Source organism: Schistocerca serialis, chromosome 3 (genome assembly GCF_023864345.2).
Source record: "Schistocerca serialis cubense isolate TAMUIC-IGC-003099 chromosome 3, iqSchSeri2.2, whole genome shotgun sequence".
NCBI classification, from domain to species: domain Eukaryota; kingdom Metazoa; phylum Arthropoda; class Insecta; order Orthoptera; family Acrididae; genus Schistocerca; species Schistocerca serialis.
In genome coordinates this window covers 46,858,176-46,875,356 of record NC_064640.1, presented here as the reverse complement: position 1 = coordinate 46,875,356, position 17,181 = coordinate 46,858,176, and the positions used below count along the sequence as shown (strand labels likewise).

The 17,181-nt window shown below is 37.3% G+C and overlaps 1 protein-coding gene across 1 annotated transcript in view; it reads right to left on the bottom strand.

Moving 5' to 3' along the window:
- Positions 1–17,181, bottom strand: part of LOC126469698 (uncharacterized) — an 894,140-nt gene that overhangs the window by 404,390 nt on the left and 472,569 nt on the right. The window contains exon 19 of the mRNA XM_050096872.1: positions 7,534–7,611. Within this exon, the coding sequence (XP_049952829.1) occupies positions 7,534–7,611 (78 nt within the window). The remainder of the gene's footprint in view (positions 1–7,533; positions 7,612–17,181) is intronic.

The following is a 17,181-nucleotide window of genomic DNA, read 5'->3' as shown; positions in this document are numbered from 1 at the left end:
CTTGGAGATTTGCTCCTCAATTTGGTCCTACGGAACTAGATGTATAAATAAATAAATAATTAAATAAGAGACCATTAATAATTTTTGAGGATGGCCCAGGTGCACTCCTATTTGTATTATGTAGGAAGTTTATGTATTTCTAAAGAGTTTGAGGTGTTTAAAGGTACCCTCTATCATCTACTGTATAGATCTTTGTTATGTGGTGAATTTAACTACTTTTGTTGTTCACCTTTGTTGTGGAATTTTGGTATTATACTATATTTCACTTGTAGATCTCTTTTATTGACAAGATTTTTTTTTTTTTTTCAAATGAATGTATCTAGTTTACCATACTAAAGTTTTTCTAAAATGCTACTTATTACAAGTCTGCTTCATTGAATGTTTTGTTTTGTTGTCAAATCTAGAATGTGGAGCCCCTCTTTGCAGTGTCTATTTTACTTATTTTTCATTGTTCAAAGGACAATTATACTTCAAATCTTCAACTGATATTCCATTGCTCTGCAGATGAGCTTAGTCCACTGTCAGTTCAAAAGCATTTATTTCCCTGTGTTCTTTCCAGGTGTCACTAAGAATTGAAAATAATTGCACTTTTTAATTCTTACATCTATTGAATTGACTGTTTTCCTTCAGTCTCTCTTTACAAATCTTTCCTGTCCTGTGTCCACAGAAACCAACATTTACTTTTTCCTTACCTATACGTTTTACCCAGCATATAAAGTCCTGCAGTACTCCAACAATTACGTATTAAAATTTCCGTTGGCTTGAGGTGACTCTGTTGTACATTTTATGCAGACAACTAACTCCTAAAACCACTGGCCAGTGTTTTCTGAATTTTGTGTTTGTTGAAATTCAACACAGAGATGCACTCTGCCCCATATTTCTGTTTTAAATTTAAAACAAGTACTGTACTAATAATCTGAAATAACTCGCTGTATTTTTGATCATACAAACATTTAGATCACTTCAGTACCAATCTGGTGTCACTCTGTGTGGATTATTACCGGAGTTTGATTGTCTGTTAGTGAGCACTGTCTTTCTCTATTTTTATGCATACTTGGTGTTATACTGCTGGTACACACCACGAGCTGTGCTTCAAAGAACATTTGCTTCTAGATCGCCACCTCCCTCTCACCCTTCTCACTCCTCCTCCTCCTTTGCGCCTACCTCTCTGCTGTTTCCCCTCCCACAAGACATGCATTACACAGCAGATAATACCCCACCCTAACAGAGAGAAGTGCCATTAAATTTTGTCAAAGCCACACACACATAGCTCTCCCCTGCTGGATAACCCATAAATTCCTCTCCCATCAGTCGGAAGTTTGTTTAGGAACAACCCGTTTGATTCTGTCACACAGAATCACATTCTAGCTGTGAATCTTTTCATATTTTATTGACTGATTATAAACTCACTGCAGTCTTTCCCTTCCTCATGTGAAGTTTTATGGATGGATGAGGATAAGGAATTATTTTTATTAGAGATCCCCTCATGTTTCTCCATGCCTACAACATTGTTTTACAAGCTTATTTTATGCCATGTGACAGTCCAATGATAATCTGAAAACAGTAAACTCTAAGATCAGTGGACAAGACAGATAGTTTTTCCAGAACTTTGTCATTTCAGAGGAAAAAATATGGTTGTAACCAATCCTCATTTTCAATTGACAATCAAACAAGTGCTGTTCTGGTCCTTTCCTTCAGTTTTTCTAGTTGTAATTTTAATTATAGAGAATAGTTTGTTGATAATTGTTGTTTGTAAAACACTGCAGTTGAGTGACACTACTGGGAAAAATATTAAATCTATGTGTTACTCTGAGCATTATATCTTGTACTTACTTTTGTATTTTGTATTTTTATTCTAATGGATATTAACGATTTATGACAGATCTGGTCCCTCACGTACTTTTGCCTTATGTTCTTTTTATAAATGTGATGAATGATTTGACACACATTGATGATTTTCTTTTGTGCTTCTTGTAATTAGATAAGCATTTAAAACACTATGTGGTTTCTACAATTAATGAGTGTAAGTCAAAACTGTGTATGACTACAAAACCCTTAGACAAAGTTCACTCACCCCACAAATATTTAAGGTCATACCAGATACTCATTTGGCAGCTGGATAATATTGTGTTCTATGTTGAGCACTAACTTCTGAGAAATTTTAATTATAGCTACCCATTTTGAGACCTATATTATTAGTCAGACAAGTCACCCTTCAGACCACTATTTGGTCACATTTCAACATTGTTAATTATCATTTGTCTCAGTTTTAACTAATTTATTCATGTGTAAAACTAAGTGATATACGTACGCACTACTATCCCATGAGTTAATTTAGAATGATTTTTAAATGGATAGGTATATATTTCCTTTTGCTTTTCTGAGATTTTCAATATGATGTGGCTGCATTTGCCATTTCCAATTATGTATCCATGTTAAGGTAGTGGTGATTCAATAGCTGCTCTGGCTAGTTTATGCTACAATCTGTTTCCAGTCGAAACTACTATGGAATTCTAATCTAGGTGTAATACTGGGTGATCGAAAAGTCAGTATAAATTTGAAAACTGAATAAATCACAGAATAATGTAGATAGAGAGGTACAAATTGACACACATTATTAGAACCAAAAAAATATGCAAGTTCGAAAAATGTCCGACAGATGGCACTTCATCTGATCACAATAGCAATAATTAGAATAACAAAGTAAGACAAAGCAAAGATGATGTTCCTTACAGGAAATGCTCAATTCGTCCACCATCATTCCTCAACAATAGCTGCAGTCAAGAAATAATGTTGTGAACAGCACTGTAAAGCATGTCCGCAGTTATGGTGAGGCATTGGCGTCGGATGCTGTCTTCCAGTATTCCTAAAGATGTCAGTCGATCTCCATACACTTGCAACTTCAGGTAATCCCAAAGCCAATGATCCCATGGACTGAGGTCTGGGGACCTGGGAGGCCAAGCATGACAAAAGTGTCGACTAAGCACACGATCATCACCACATGATGCGCGCAAGAAATCTTTCACCCGTCTAGCAATATGGGGTGGAGCGCCATCCTGCATAAAAATCGTACATTCCAGCAGGTGTTTATCAGCCAGACTGGGGATGATGCGATTCTGTAACATATCGGCATACCTCTCACCCGTCACGGTAGCAGTTACAAAACCAGACTCACGCATTTCCATCTGTGGGACATTTTGTGAACTTTTTTTTTGTTCTAATAAAACCCCCATGTCATTCCAAGCATGTGTGTCAATTTGTACCTCTCTATCTACTTTATTCCCTGATTTATTCAGTTTTCAAATTTATACTGCCTTTTCGATCACCCGGTACTTCTCTCTCTCTCTCTCTCTCTCTCTCTCTCTCTCTCTCTCTCTCTCTCTCTCCCTGTATGCCTAAGTATGCCACAGTTCACAATGTTCTGAAGAACTGTTACTCTATAAGGTGATATAAGGTAATGTAAATTGAGTAGGTAGAATGTTAATATTAGAAATTCATGGGTTTTGATGCGCAGCCTTTCCTATACCCTAATTTCACCCATATCTCCAGGATTTTGTTGGTATAAAAAAAGGCTTTATTCTTCTTTATTTTAACATGAGTTAATATAGATAAGGATTGGATTATACAATTTTTATGGTACAGTATCTCTACGACTTAGTAAGTGACACCTCCATTTACTAAAATGTGTTAATGTTTTGTAGCCTGAGCAACTTCTTGCAACTACTAGCTGCAACAACAGTCAGACGACATAAGAAGTTTTTACTTATGTTATTACCCTTTTTCAATTGCACTTAGTCCAGTTCTAACCCACACCACATTTTAATGTTCTGCAGTAAGCTGATTTATTATGTTCTTTACCCAAATACTTTGATTATAACAGAATTAAGTATTCTGTCATGTTGTTGCATTTAATATTTTGGTATTAGTTCAGCTATGTAGAAATGTGATTAATATTTTCCAGACAATACAAACAACTACACATTTTGGAGGGGGGTGGGGCTCATTAAAAGATCAGTGCTGATCCAGTTTGGGCATCATCTGCTTTCTATCACGATGAGTTTACTACGGAAACACTAAATTAATAGTAGATTTTTTTTCTCTTCAACCTTACAGAAACCATGATAGTTCATTCCTCCTTTGTGAAGCTTTCTGGAATGATTTTAACTTCGTAGATTTTAAGAACTGATAATCTGGATGATGATGATTTCAGTTATTACAGGAGCTATTGAATTGATGCTCAAAATATGAACAGTTAATATTTTACTGTTTTCTTAACTCGATAAACTTGACAACATCTACGTCCCCTGCCACATACACTAAATGAAAACAATTGTAACAGGACCCTCCCGCAGCATTAAGGCTCCAACTAGAGCAAACCGTCTTTCCAGCAGTGACTGACATCCTTTTGTAAACAATGTGAGTCACCACTCCTCTGGAAGGGGTAAGCAATGTACAGGGTGGCAGCAAGCCAAGCAATATTTTATGCAACTGGTTTATAAAATTTTATTTAGAAGACCCCAGTCAAATCTTTACAAGTTTGCTCCCAAAGCAACTTCCGTAGTGCATGCATGACACAAGTTGCCTGCCTTTCAGAACCAACGTAGTTCCGTCCAGTTCACACTGCTGACAAGAGATGCCCTCAGCCCTCTGCTGAAACTGCTCGTGAATTCACACCATCGGTTTTGGCAAACAGCATAGGTGGGATACAGGTCACATGTGTGGATGCTGGAGCAATCTGCAGTGCAGAACACAGTTGCCTCACTCTCTTGTGATCCAGGCCTCAAACAGAACTGACAGCTTTCATGGCAGGCAAAGCCTCCAGTTCTACGTTTCATGATTGGCCACCAACGTAAGTTAACATGAACCACCTCCCCTTCTGCTGCCCATTTCAATTAGTAGTTCACCCTCCTACACTGGCCTAAACCTGGTAACTTCTAACCCTTGGCATGCCCCTTGTATACTCTAAATTTGAATATATTCTATTTATTTTACCTAATATCCTGTTCTGTCATTTAATGGCAGCAATGGATGTCCACTTACAAGACCTGACCAAATGATCTGCTGTATGTTGAATTCGTAAGCTATATGTTACAACCTTTTCCCCTCACCCTGCCCATGTACATATCTGCAGAGCACAGGTGAAAAACAAAACAGACATTTCATGAAACTTATGTGGACAGGCAAGAAAATACTAAGTATAGGATAACAGATACACCAGCAAGATAATGCAGAGTACAATTACAAAAATTTCCTTTTGTTTATTTAATTTCCCCATATCGAATAAAAATGTCAACAATAAATAAATTTTATAAACACAGAATAGGCATAGTGTTAACTATTTAGACATATGCCTATCATGAATAACAGTTTGTAAATTTGATTAATCAGAGTGTGTTAAAAAACAAATTTTTCCCCAAGAAACTAATCATAAAGGGAGGGGGAGGGGGCCACTCATCTTATATTCAGGCTTGTCTTATACACGAGTAAATACCATATTTTTCACTCTGCATGGAAGTGTGTGTAGTATTGAAACTTCCTAGCTGATTAAACAATGTGCCAGACTTCATCTGAAAGCTAGCAGGCATCTCTTGTCTTCATTATGTGTCTATTGGTGACTCAGCACCTAAATTATTTGGTGAGTTAATTGCTTTACTTATTAAATTACTCATAATGTTATTACTAGAGCCCAGATTTTCAAGGTAAAATGGTAAAACATGCATACATTCATGCAATGTCATATCATTAAATACGCATAATAAAGATAAAGAATTAAAATATGTCACAGAAAATGATGTTTCTAAGTCACAAAGAGTGACAGATGCATACTTAGGTGAAGATATTTTGGACAAAGTCTGTACAAGTTGCTAGTTTTTTTTTACACTTTTGCTAGAAGATATTATTTGTCTTGTTTGTAAACTCAGAATCAGGAAATAATCTGATAACTTTGTAATCTTAAAACCAGGAAAACCCACTTATCCACAGGATGATTGCAAAGATTTTGAACCTTTTCAATAAGGGTCTCGGATTCCACCTGTGGCTCGCAATAGTGGTATTTCCAAAGGAAAATGCACAAAATTTGATTTGATGTATATGTGGTCTTGCCTCATATCTGTTTCCTTGAATATCACTATCGTGTCTTTAATGCAAACTGCGTTACTGACCTCAAAAACCTACAGCCCAAAAATGATGCAAAAATCCTACACTGCAGTACCTTAAGGCTTTTCAGTAGAATGAAGCAAGAGATGTCAACTTCAATAGATCTGTAGGAATTCAATGTCTCACACTGACAACGTAATCAAAATTACCACAGTAAAAGATGGCAGCATTAATTCAGGTACCCCATCTGGTTAAAAAAGGTTGTAGCAGCACAGCTAAATCTGGAAGAATATCTCTAAATCCAGCAACATGGACAAGTGCTTTTAAGAGTACTTGCAATTGGAAAAAAAGGGCAGCATATGACTTATTGCTGTCAGCAGTTTCAAACCTGTGTATTTTGTGAATCAATTTTCCTTGTTCGTATCGTTGTTTGTAACAGTGTATTCACACAATCAAATTTTAGACTACCATTTCAGTTACATGATGTAGTCATGGGACAAAAATCTTTGACACTTCAAGTTATGATAAAAAAATTTAATAGCTTTTCCAGCCTTCATCACATATGGAGCAGCATTGTGCAACAACAACAACAACAATACCCATTTCTAATTTATTTTTATTGGCACAAAGTATACTGACCTCTACCGACAACTACTGAGCTGAAGTAGGGGACTTGAGCTCACTATGAAGTTCACAAACTACAACATATTTGCAGAATTGCTTATGTACTGCATCTTGGCGCAGTTCATATGAATAAATCAATGAAAGATGGTGTCATGCACATTATTTCAAAAAAAGGTCAAAAATGTGATATAACATGAATTACAAGTGTCACAATTCATACCACCTTCAAAATATACATTTACCCAGCAAATGGCCACACATGCAAAAATTCATGCAATTTGTGTTTATACGGAAATCTGGACTCTAGTTATACACCTGCCTTGGAAGGTGAATAACTCTCACAGACTCATAATAATTTGAAATAAAATCATTTCAATAACCAGGAACTGTCACACGCATGCTTTGTAATTATAGAATTAATTAATACTGACTCCCGAACTTCACATTCATTTCTTCCTAACAATTCCAAAAATGTGCAAATGTTCAAATGTGTGTGAAGTCTTATGGGACTTAACTGCTAAGGTCATCAGTCCCTAAGCTTACACACTACTTAACCTAAAATATCTTAAGGACAAACACACACACCCATGCCTGAGGGAGGACTCGAACCTCCACCTAACAATTCCATTATGGCAAATATCAAACAATCCCATTAAGAAGTATAACTAATATTTGACTGAATCTGAGAACAATTATAGCTGCACACTATACAAAGCACAGTTCACAGCATTACCCTGTCAATATTTATAGAAATCACTTAAGTGAAAAACTAATTGCGACCATGACTACAGCATAGGTATAGTGAATATGTACCTGATTCATTGTGGTCTCTGTGCCACCAGCTAGGTTTAAAATATTTCTTCTGTCTTGCTGATTCAGCATATGGTTCACCTGTTAGAAAATACAACACTGGTCAATGTAACCAAGCAGCTGTCAGGAACATTTTGTAACTTTTGTAAACAAAGGAAAGGAAAAAATGCAATATCAGAGTCATGTGACTGGCAGAAATGAACACTATCCTAATTTATATAAATTAGGATTATGAACACCAAATCATGACCATCATCATCATCATCATCACCATCACCATCATCATCATCTACTACAGGGTGATTATAATTAGAGTTAAGCTTGCAAAATGCTGTAGAAATTACACCACTGGTCAGAATGACATCAAATTGCAGTGGAATATTACCAGAGAAGAGGGAACACGTATAGCATAAGAAAAAAAATAGTGTGAAAATTGATCAATAGATGGCGCTATATGTCACAATATGTCAATGAAAACACCTGTCATGTGCATGACCCACTGAAGTTGGTACAAACACGACGGGTACATGGTTTTTCCTCCTTTCACATGTGCGACGTTCACCATGACTGTCTCAATGCAGGATCGTGTTCTGTTTCTATAGCTGCATTACAACAATGATGACTGTACATACATTGCTCTGTAGAATTTCTGCACCCTGGAGGGTTTGAACAAAGGCATTGGTCTGATGACTGCCATGGGTGTGGAGAAAATGATTCAGCAATTCGAAAAGACGGGTTCTTTTTGTGTGGAATGTGGTAGAGGGAGGAAATGAATTGATTCGACGTCAGTGGAAGCAGCGGTCACAGCAATGCAGGAGGAGAAAATTGGTGGTGTACAAACATGTAGTGCATGGAGAATTGCCCAAAAACTGGACATACAAATGAGCATGGTGCATAAAGTCTTATGAAACATCCTTCTTTGCTATCCATTGGCAATTATCCATGTTCACAAGTCGCTTCCTGTTGACCCACCAGCAAGAGAGACCTTTGCTTTAGAATTTCTTGCTCACATGGAAGTGGACAATGATTGGCAGAGGAATATTTTATGGAAAGATGAAGCCCACTTCACAAAATATGTGAATACACAGAATTGTCCAATATGGGCAACGGAAAATACACACGCAAATCAACCAGTACCACTTCATCCTGAAACAGTCACTGTGTGGTGAGGGTTTACAGCATCATTTACCATAGTGCCACATTTTTTGTGAAGTGACAAGAGCTTCAGGTGCCGTTCCCTGTACCATCACTAGTAAGCGCTGTGAGTGTCTTTTGTGCAATGATATTCCAGCTCTCCAACAGCGTGGATGTGTGGATGGGATCATGTTTATGCTAGATGGCACACATCCGCACATTGCAAGTCCAGTTAACCAGCTGCTAAACTACTATTACAGAAATGCTAGAATTATCAGCCACCATTTCTGTTGTATCCGCAGACCCAACCAACCAACCAACTCGCACACCTGTGCCCTGACCATGACATCGCTGGCCACAGTTCCTGTCACGGCCATTGGTGTCTCAGGGCATAACCGCCAATGGAAGAGGTTGCGCCATGGCTGAGCTCGTGTCCGCAGCACCCTCTGCCTTTTGCATATAAGGAGGAGCACTGGCCCTGAGACTGACAGTCTATTGTCGATTGTCTATTGCTAGCCTTTCGTGGAGTTTATAGTGGAGCCACTGCAGTGTGATATTTGCCATTGTATTCGAATAGGCTCAGGACATGGATTACTCTTGGATATTACTTGGACTTGTATTTCTGGTAACGTTTCGTCAGAAATAAAGATAAGCTATCCCTTCATTCTATTTGGCGCAATTCTTGTCACTAAATATTTTTCGGCCAACAGACATAGCTACATCCTCATCACTACACATGCTTTATACAATTTGTGGTGGCTGCCCAAAACTACCACCGAGGACCTTGGGTTTGGGAGCCGTCACAAAAATTTCCCTACAGCCTGTCTGTCCCAATCACTTGATTTTAATCTGTATGACTTCTGGCTGTGGGGCTATCTGCAAGACTTTGTGTTCAGTGTTCCGACTGCCAATTTTGCTGCATTGAAGGCACGCATTGTGGAACACATTATGAACGTGACACCGGAAACACTTCCATTAGTTGTGGAACATGCTGTTTTTCAATTTCACTTTCTTGCAGAAATCTGTGGACAGCATTTTGAACATATTTTGTACCAGACACACAGAAATTAATAATCCAATTTGATTTTGATTGATGCTTTCCATGCAGTTTTTGGCCTCAGGACAGTTAAAAACCGATATTTCCCATCTGATGTGAAATGACCTTGCCATGGTGGATGGGCTTACGTAACTAACAGTATCACACCTGTAGGCCCATGCACACTGAGTAGTGCAGTTTGTTTAATGTCAAACGTACAACAATGGGCATTGTTGTATGATTCATTTGTCATTTGTAGTAGAGAATCATTAAATTATAAAGTTTACAGTGCCATCTATTGCTACATTTAGTACTATTTATTTTTCTTCTGCCATATGTTTTCCTGCTTCTCCAATAATATTCTGTTACAATTTTATGGCATTATGACCACTGGTGTTATTTCTGCAGCAGTTTGAAAGTTTAAATTAAATTAGAATAATCCTGTACTACTACTACATTTCTATTCAGTTAAGTGTGGTCTAGTGCATCATCACAATTACAAATACCCAGTGAAGTTACCTACACTGTGGTTTTCATAAAGTTGAAGTAGTGCACAGGTTGGTGAGGCTATAGACTCTTTGCTACTGAGAAACTTCCCTTTGTCCATTACTGCATGTTTCAACAAATACTACAACCACCATTTAATTTTACAGCCCCATCTTCTCCGCACTATGCCATGTGTCTCTAGGGTATAAGGGTTCAGGACAAAGTTTTGTATTCTTGTGAAAATGTCTATAAAACATTGTCGGTGGATATCAGGCAGGAAACTGAACATTCTCAGTTGTTTCAGAACAAAGTAAAAGAATGCTTGATTAACCACTATTCCTATAACTTACCAGAACACTTGGCCTCAAGAATGTGATTCTGTACAACTCAAATAATTGTGTTAGATAGATCTTGATGTTGTCAGTATAAATAAAGCTGGCAAGGGTCTGTGTAAAATTAGATAAATGCATTGTTTGAATTATTAAATAGTGACGGGTCCTTAGTACTATTAGGGGTAGAGATGGAAGGGGGATGAGGGCAGGGGGTGGGGGCTGTGAACTAATCTAGAAGTAATTACCATAACTGTACATGTGAATAGATTAGGTCTAGTCATAGTTTGCTGTCAGTATATGTAACTACCAGCATTGGATCCATCAGTATGAAACACACATGTGTACTTGTAGGCTGCCACCTTTCCAGGCTCCTGGCGACAAAATCAGAGATATGCAAGGTAAACTGTTTAACCACAACCATTAGCAAACTGTATTTGTTGTCAACCACGTCTCTGACAGCTGCCATAGTCATACATGTCACCAGCCTTGCCAATGGAGGTGCAACAGGACACTGCAATTAGTGCTCTTTGGGCCATAGTGCTGAGGGTGATTGCCACTCCCTCAATCACGGCTCTCATTGCCAAGTGCTGTCATACACACACACTTGTGTACAAGTCTTCACCCTGAGTGCTGCCGGTGTTTATCACAGCAGCTGCTGATGGAATATATCTGAGGGATAGTATTTATCATACAACTGTAACCCACCCCTTTTCCCTCTCTCTCTCTCCCTCTCTCTCTCTCTCTCTCTCTCTCTCTCTCTCTCTCTCTTGCCATACATGGCAACCCTTGCGGGGAATATTTCTGAAGTTGAAGTGCTTTCAAATGAAGAGGCTAAATTTTATGCTTTTTTTTTTTTAACAAGAGCTGTACCCAATTAGCGAACTGTGGATGGAAGGACTGTCTACACGTGAACTGTAAATGGCTAGAGAACTGCATAAGAACTGTGATAAATAGGCTCTGAACTGTGTTTGAATTGTTATCAAGGTTTTGTTGAACTATAATAATTTATGACACTAAATCAAATTTTTTGTTGCTATGAAAGTGCTTAGGTGCTACGACAATAAAAGTTAATGTTGTGTGCATGGTCAATGGGATTACATTGTAAATCATCACTTAAAGATTCATCATGCCACAAGATGGCGCAGCGTCCATAGCAGCACAAGACATCCATGGACAACATGTACAGTGACAGCACATAGTGGTGAGTGCAGTTAGCAGTATACAGCACATCTGATGTGTCTGTTTCAGCACACAACAACAGCGGAATTGCAGCTAGGGGTGCAGCCAACAGCTATGAGGATCAGCAATAATACGTCACAGAAGAAAAGTAGAGTAAATTTTATTCTTGCACATAGCAGTCTAAGATTTGTAATTGGAACATCAGTAATACTAAAATGTCTGGATAAAAGAATTGAGACATGCTCTTGGCAGTAGAAAAGGAATTCAGTCACACAGCAGTAGGGATGATTCGGTGGGTCAGATACAAATAAATGGTAGTGAAATCAGATATGGGTTTAATTTTATGTCCAATTCAGTCAAAAATAATTTTAGTAAATGCATAGATTCAGACTTTGCTGTTTAATCTGAAATAGAGAATTAAAAAACCAATGATCTCACTGAGAACTTTGAAGTAGCCATGAATGATTTCAATGGTAATGTAGAATTAATTAATACTGAAGACAATAAAAATTTAGAGTTAGTGGCAAACAATGATAATGTAAACTCAGGATGTGTAGTACCTAGTCGGTTTGTTGCAGGATTCTCAAATATATTCTCAGTTCGAATATAATGAATTTCCTTGAGACAGAGAAGTTGCTGTCCATACATCAGCATTGCTTTAGAAAGCATCGCTCCTGCAAAATGTAACTTGCCCTTTTGTCACATGATATTTTGCGAACCATGGAGGAAGGGTGTCAGACAGATGCCATATTCCTTGACTTCCGGAAAGCGTTTGACTCTGTGATCCACTGCAGACTCCTAACAAAGGTACGAGCATATGGGATTGGTTCCCAAATATGTGAGTGGCTCGAAGACTTCTTAAGTAATAGAACCCAGTACATTGTCCTCGATGGTGAGTGTTCATCGGAGGTGAGGGTATCATCTGGAGTGCCCAGGGAAGTGTGGTAGGTCCGCTGTTGTTTTCTATCTACATAAATGATCTTTTGGATAGGGTGGATAGCAATGTGTGGCTGTTTCATGATGATGCTGTGGTGTACGGGAAGGTGTCGTCTTTGAGTGACTGTAGGAGGATACAAGATGATTTGGACGGGATTTGCGAGTGGTGTGAAGAATGGCAGCTAACTCTAAATATAGATACATGTAAATTAAAGCAGATATATAGGAAAAAGAATCCCATAATGTTTGAATACTCCACTAGTAGTGCAGCACTTGACACAGTCATGTCGATTAAATATTTGGGCGTAACTTTGCAGAGTGATATGAAGTGGGACAAGCATGTAATGGCAGTTGTGGGGAAGGCGGATAGTCGTCTTCGGTTCATTGGTAGAATTTTGGGAAGATGTGGTTCATCTGTAAAGGAGACCACTTATAAAACACTAATACAACCTATTCTTGAGTACTGCTTGAGCGTTTGGGATCACTATCAGATTGGATTGAGGGAGGACATAGAAACAATTCAGAGGCAGGCAGCTAGATTTGTTACTGGTAGGTTTGATCATCACGCGAGTGTTATGGAAATGATTCAGGAACTCGGATGGGAGTCTTTGGAGGAAAGGAGGCATTCTTTTCATGAATCACTACGGAGGAAATTAAGAGAACCAGCATTTAAGGTTGACTGCTGTACAATTTTACTGCCGCCAACTTATATTTAGCAGAAGGACCACAAAGATAAGATAAGAGAGATTAGGGCTCATACAGAGGCATATAGGCAGTCATTTTTCCCTCATTCTGTTTGGGAGTGGAACACGGAAAGAAGATGCTAGTTGTGGTATAAGGTACCCTCCGCCACGCACTGTATGTTGGATTGGGAAATATGTATGTAGATGTAGATGTAATATGAAGTGATTGATTGGAATGACGATATCAGAGAAAATGACTCTGACGTCAACATTACTAATGAGCCAACAGATGAGTTACATACATTAAGTTATCATACAGCATCAGCTGACACCTTATCAATTCAGTATGATCATCGGTATACAAAGTCTACACTTAAATTAATTTTGCAAGAACAAAAAGTAGAACAAAAGAAAACAGATAATGGATTAAAGGAAATTAATTTGGGAACAGCACAACCTAATTCTAAGTATGATGCACGGGAACAAAAGGTTATAAACCTTGAAGTGAAAACTGAAGGATGCTGCAAAAAAACTAGATTATGAAACACAAGAATGGGGTAAGAAATTACAAGTTTGTAAGTCAGAAATTAATATGTAGATTGACCATGAAATCAAGGATTTGCAGGATCAAAATGGAGTAACACAAACAACAATTAATGGCATTAGTAACATAAAGCAAGAGCAAAGCAAATCCATCAAAGCATGTAATGAGAAACATAGAATATACTGTAATAATAAAGTATCAATAATGACCATAAAATAATTAGTCGTAATATTTCACATGCAGAATATTCTTTTAAAGGCAACACAAGTCTGATTCAGGGAAAACTGAGAAAAATAGAGCAAACAGGACTTTCCTGAGATGCAATACAAAACAGAAAATGAAGGTAAACAAAAGTCCAAATTTGGTATGAACAAAAAATAAAAAAACATATTGTTCATGTATGTGACATAGAAAATCATGCCAATGCATATAAATTTCTCTCGTAAGGTAACTATACACCCAGTAGCTTTTATTAGACAGTTTGAGGGCATCTTGCCTCAAAACACAGCAGAACAACAAAAATGAAACTTGTGACAAATAGGTTTGAAGGAGAAGCAAAATCATGGTGAACAGGAGTCAGCAACACATGTAAATCATATGAGGAATTTGTTGAAGCATTATTGATTTAATACTGGTTTTGCAGCACACAAAACAGAGTGAGAGGTGAAGTAGTTGCGCAAGAAGGGTTACGTGGTGAAAAAGTCATTATACCACAAATTAACACGAGTAAGGTACTAGGGCTGGGAAGGGAAAATTGGTACAGTTGATTCATGAAAGTATAGAGGGTGGATCTCTGGCCACACATGGTCAAATACCTGTTGTTACAGGTAGGAAAAGTTGGTTACAGCAAAAATTCCCTAAAACAATTGTAACGCCAGTATATAATGTTGCACTACATACAATGTTATTACTTCGAACCACAGATAATGAAGTCAAAAAAACTGTTCAAAAAATATAAAATAAAAACTCAGCAGGCTTAGGTGAAGTACCAATGTGTGTACTGAAACAATGCAGAGTGACTACACAAAACCCCTCAACAAACATAATAAATGAATCCCTTTACATCAGGGGCATTTCCAGAGCAGTTAAAACATGCAAGAGTTGTACCTCTGCTTAAGAAAGGTAATGCAGAATACATAGAAAATTACCAGCCCATATCCCTGCTATCATCATTCTCAAAAATAATAGAAGCCATTATGAAAGACAGATTAATAAATTACTTGAATAAATACAATCTTTTAAGCAAATCACAGTTTGTTTTCACAAAAGGTGTACTTGATGCTCTTGATAAAGATGAGTGTGTCACAGGCATATTTTTGGACATTTCTAAGGCGTTTGATACAGTCGATCACAAGACTCTATTAAATAAAATAGAATCATTAGGAATAAGAGTGGTAGCTAATGCTGGTTTCGGTCATACCTAACAGATAGGGTACAACAAGCAGAGATAACACATACTTCAAATAGATCAAAACATTTAGTAAAACACTTATCAGAATCAAAATACATTAATATAGCGGTTCCGCAAGGTAGCATATTAAGACCAATACTGTTCCTGATATACATCAATTACATTCCCAGTAGTGGTATTCATGTTGAAAAAATTCTCTTCACTAATGACAGCAATATTGTAGTCACTGAGAAAACAAGAGAACTCCTTGCTGAGAAAGCAAATGAAACTCTCAAGGAACTTTATGATTGGTCAATAAGCAATAAAGTGACATTGAACACAAAGAAAACTAATGCCATGAAATTCAGTTTGAAGAGGATAAAAGACAATGTTAAATTAAATGTAGATGGCACCTCTATAGACTGTGTAACAAAGACAAAATTTCTAGGATTGAATATTGATTCTCAGTTGAAGGGGTGTGAATACAGAAAGGTACTTGCAAACATAATGTTATCAGAGTGTTATGCCCTTAAAATCCTATCATCAGTGTGTAACATGCGGTGTCTTTTACTTACATATTATTCATATGTACACTCAACTCTTAGATACGGCATTCTGTTTTTGGGGATCAAATGCACAAAATATGAACACAATTTTCAAACTCCAGAAATGAGCCATAAGGACAATAACCAAAACTACTCGTTGAGCTCACTCTAAAGATCCGTTAAAAACAATGGGGATTTTAACTGCTCCATGTGAATATATTTATTAGTCAGTTGTATATGTAAAAAATAACACTGGTAATTACTGCACATACAGGTCTGTCCATGACCACGCAACAACAGATAGACTCAACTCACCTTCACCAAAAAAAAATTAAGATAAAACTCAAAACAGAATTTTCTACCAAGGAATAAAACTGTACAATAAAATCCTAAAAGAGATTAAAGAAATTGCAAAAACACACTTATTTAAAAAGGCAGGTAAAATGAACCTGTTATGCAATACATTTTATACATTGAAGGTTTACTTGAATAGACCAGAGAAGGGGTCTTACAAAAATTGTTATACAAATAAATAAGTAGTAATAATAATAATAATAATAATAATACATGCAACATTCCACATAAAACCATCACTTTATGTTTTTTCCCAAACTTTTACCTTTCTAGAAATACTTACCCCAAGCTATGCATAGCACACTACTAACAACTCTTCCTCTTTCTGAACTCATCATCTCACTTATTATGGACGGATGCTGACCCAGTTTTTGAGGATAGCAAATGGGAGGTTGTGGTACAGAAAATGACCCAGAGATCACCAGTGTGTGATTGTGTATGTGTGTGTGTGTGTGTGTGTGTGTGTGTGTGTGTGTGTGTGTGTGTGTGTGTAGTGAGTGAAGTGTTATGAAACAACACGTGTATAGTGCATGCAGCGATTGATAGTGAGATATGAGTGAACAGTGTAGCATTGCATTATTAAATAAGTTATTTGTAAAAAATGTATTGTATATCACGAATAAATCTAATGATTGTCTCTAACTAGAAGATTGTAAATATATGTGTATATGAATTATCTTATTTTAAATTGATCTAAACTTGTAAATACTTTGACATGTCCTATATCCTTGTAATAAGAGATCTACAGATGAATTAAGCTGCTGCTGCTACTACTGCTACTAATACTTCTACTACTACTAGTACTAAGATCCCATACTGAAGTTCACTGTCACCAAGATATCAATAAACACAGACTTAATAGACAGTTTCTGTGAGAAACTGCTAGCAAAAAATGGTCAAAAGCATACTGCATTCGGCTATGGGAGACGAAGTTATCTGTTCACTTCTAATAAGCATCATATGGGGGTAGATTAGGTGGTTGCTTTTGAGAAAGTTGTGAATGAAGCACCTCATTCCATCACAGGAATACCA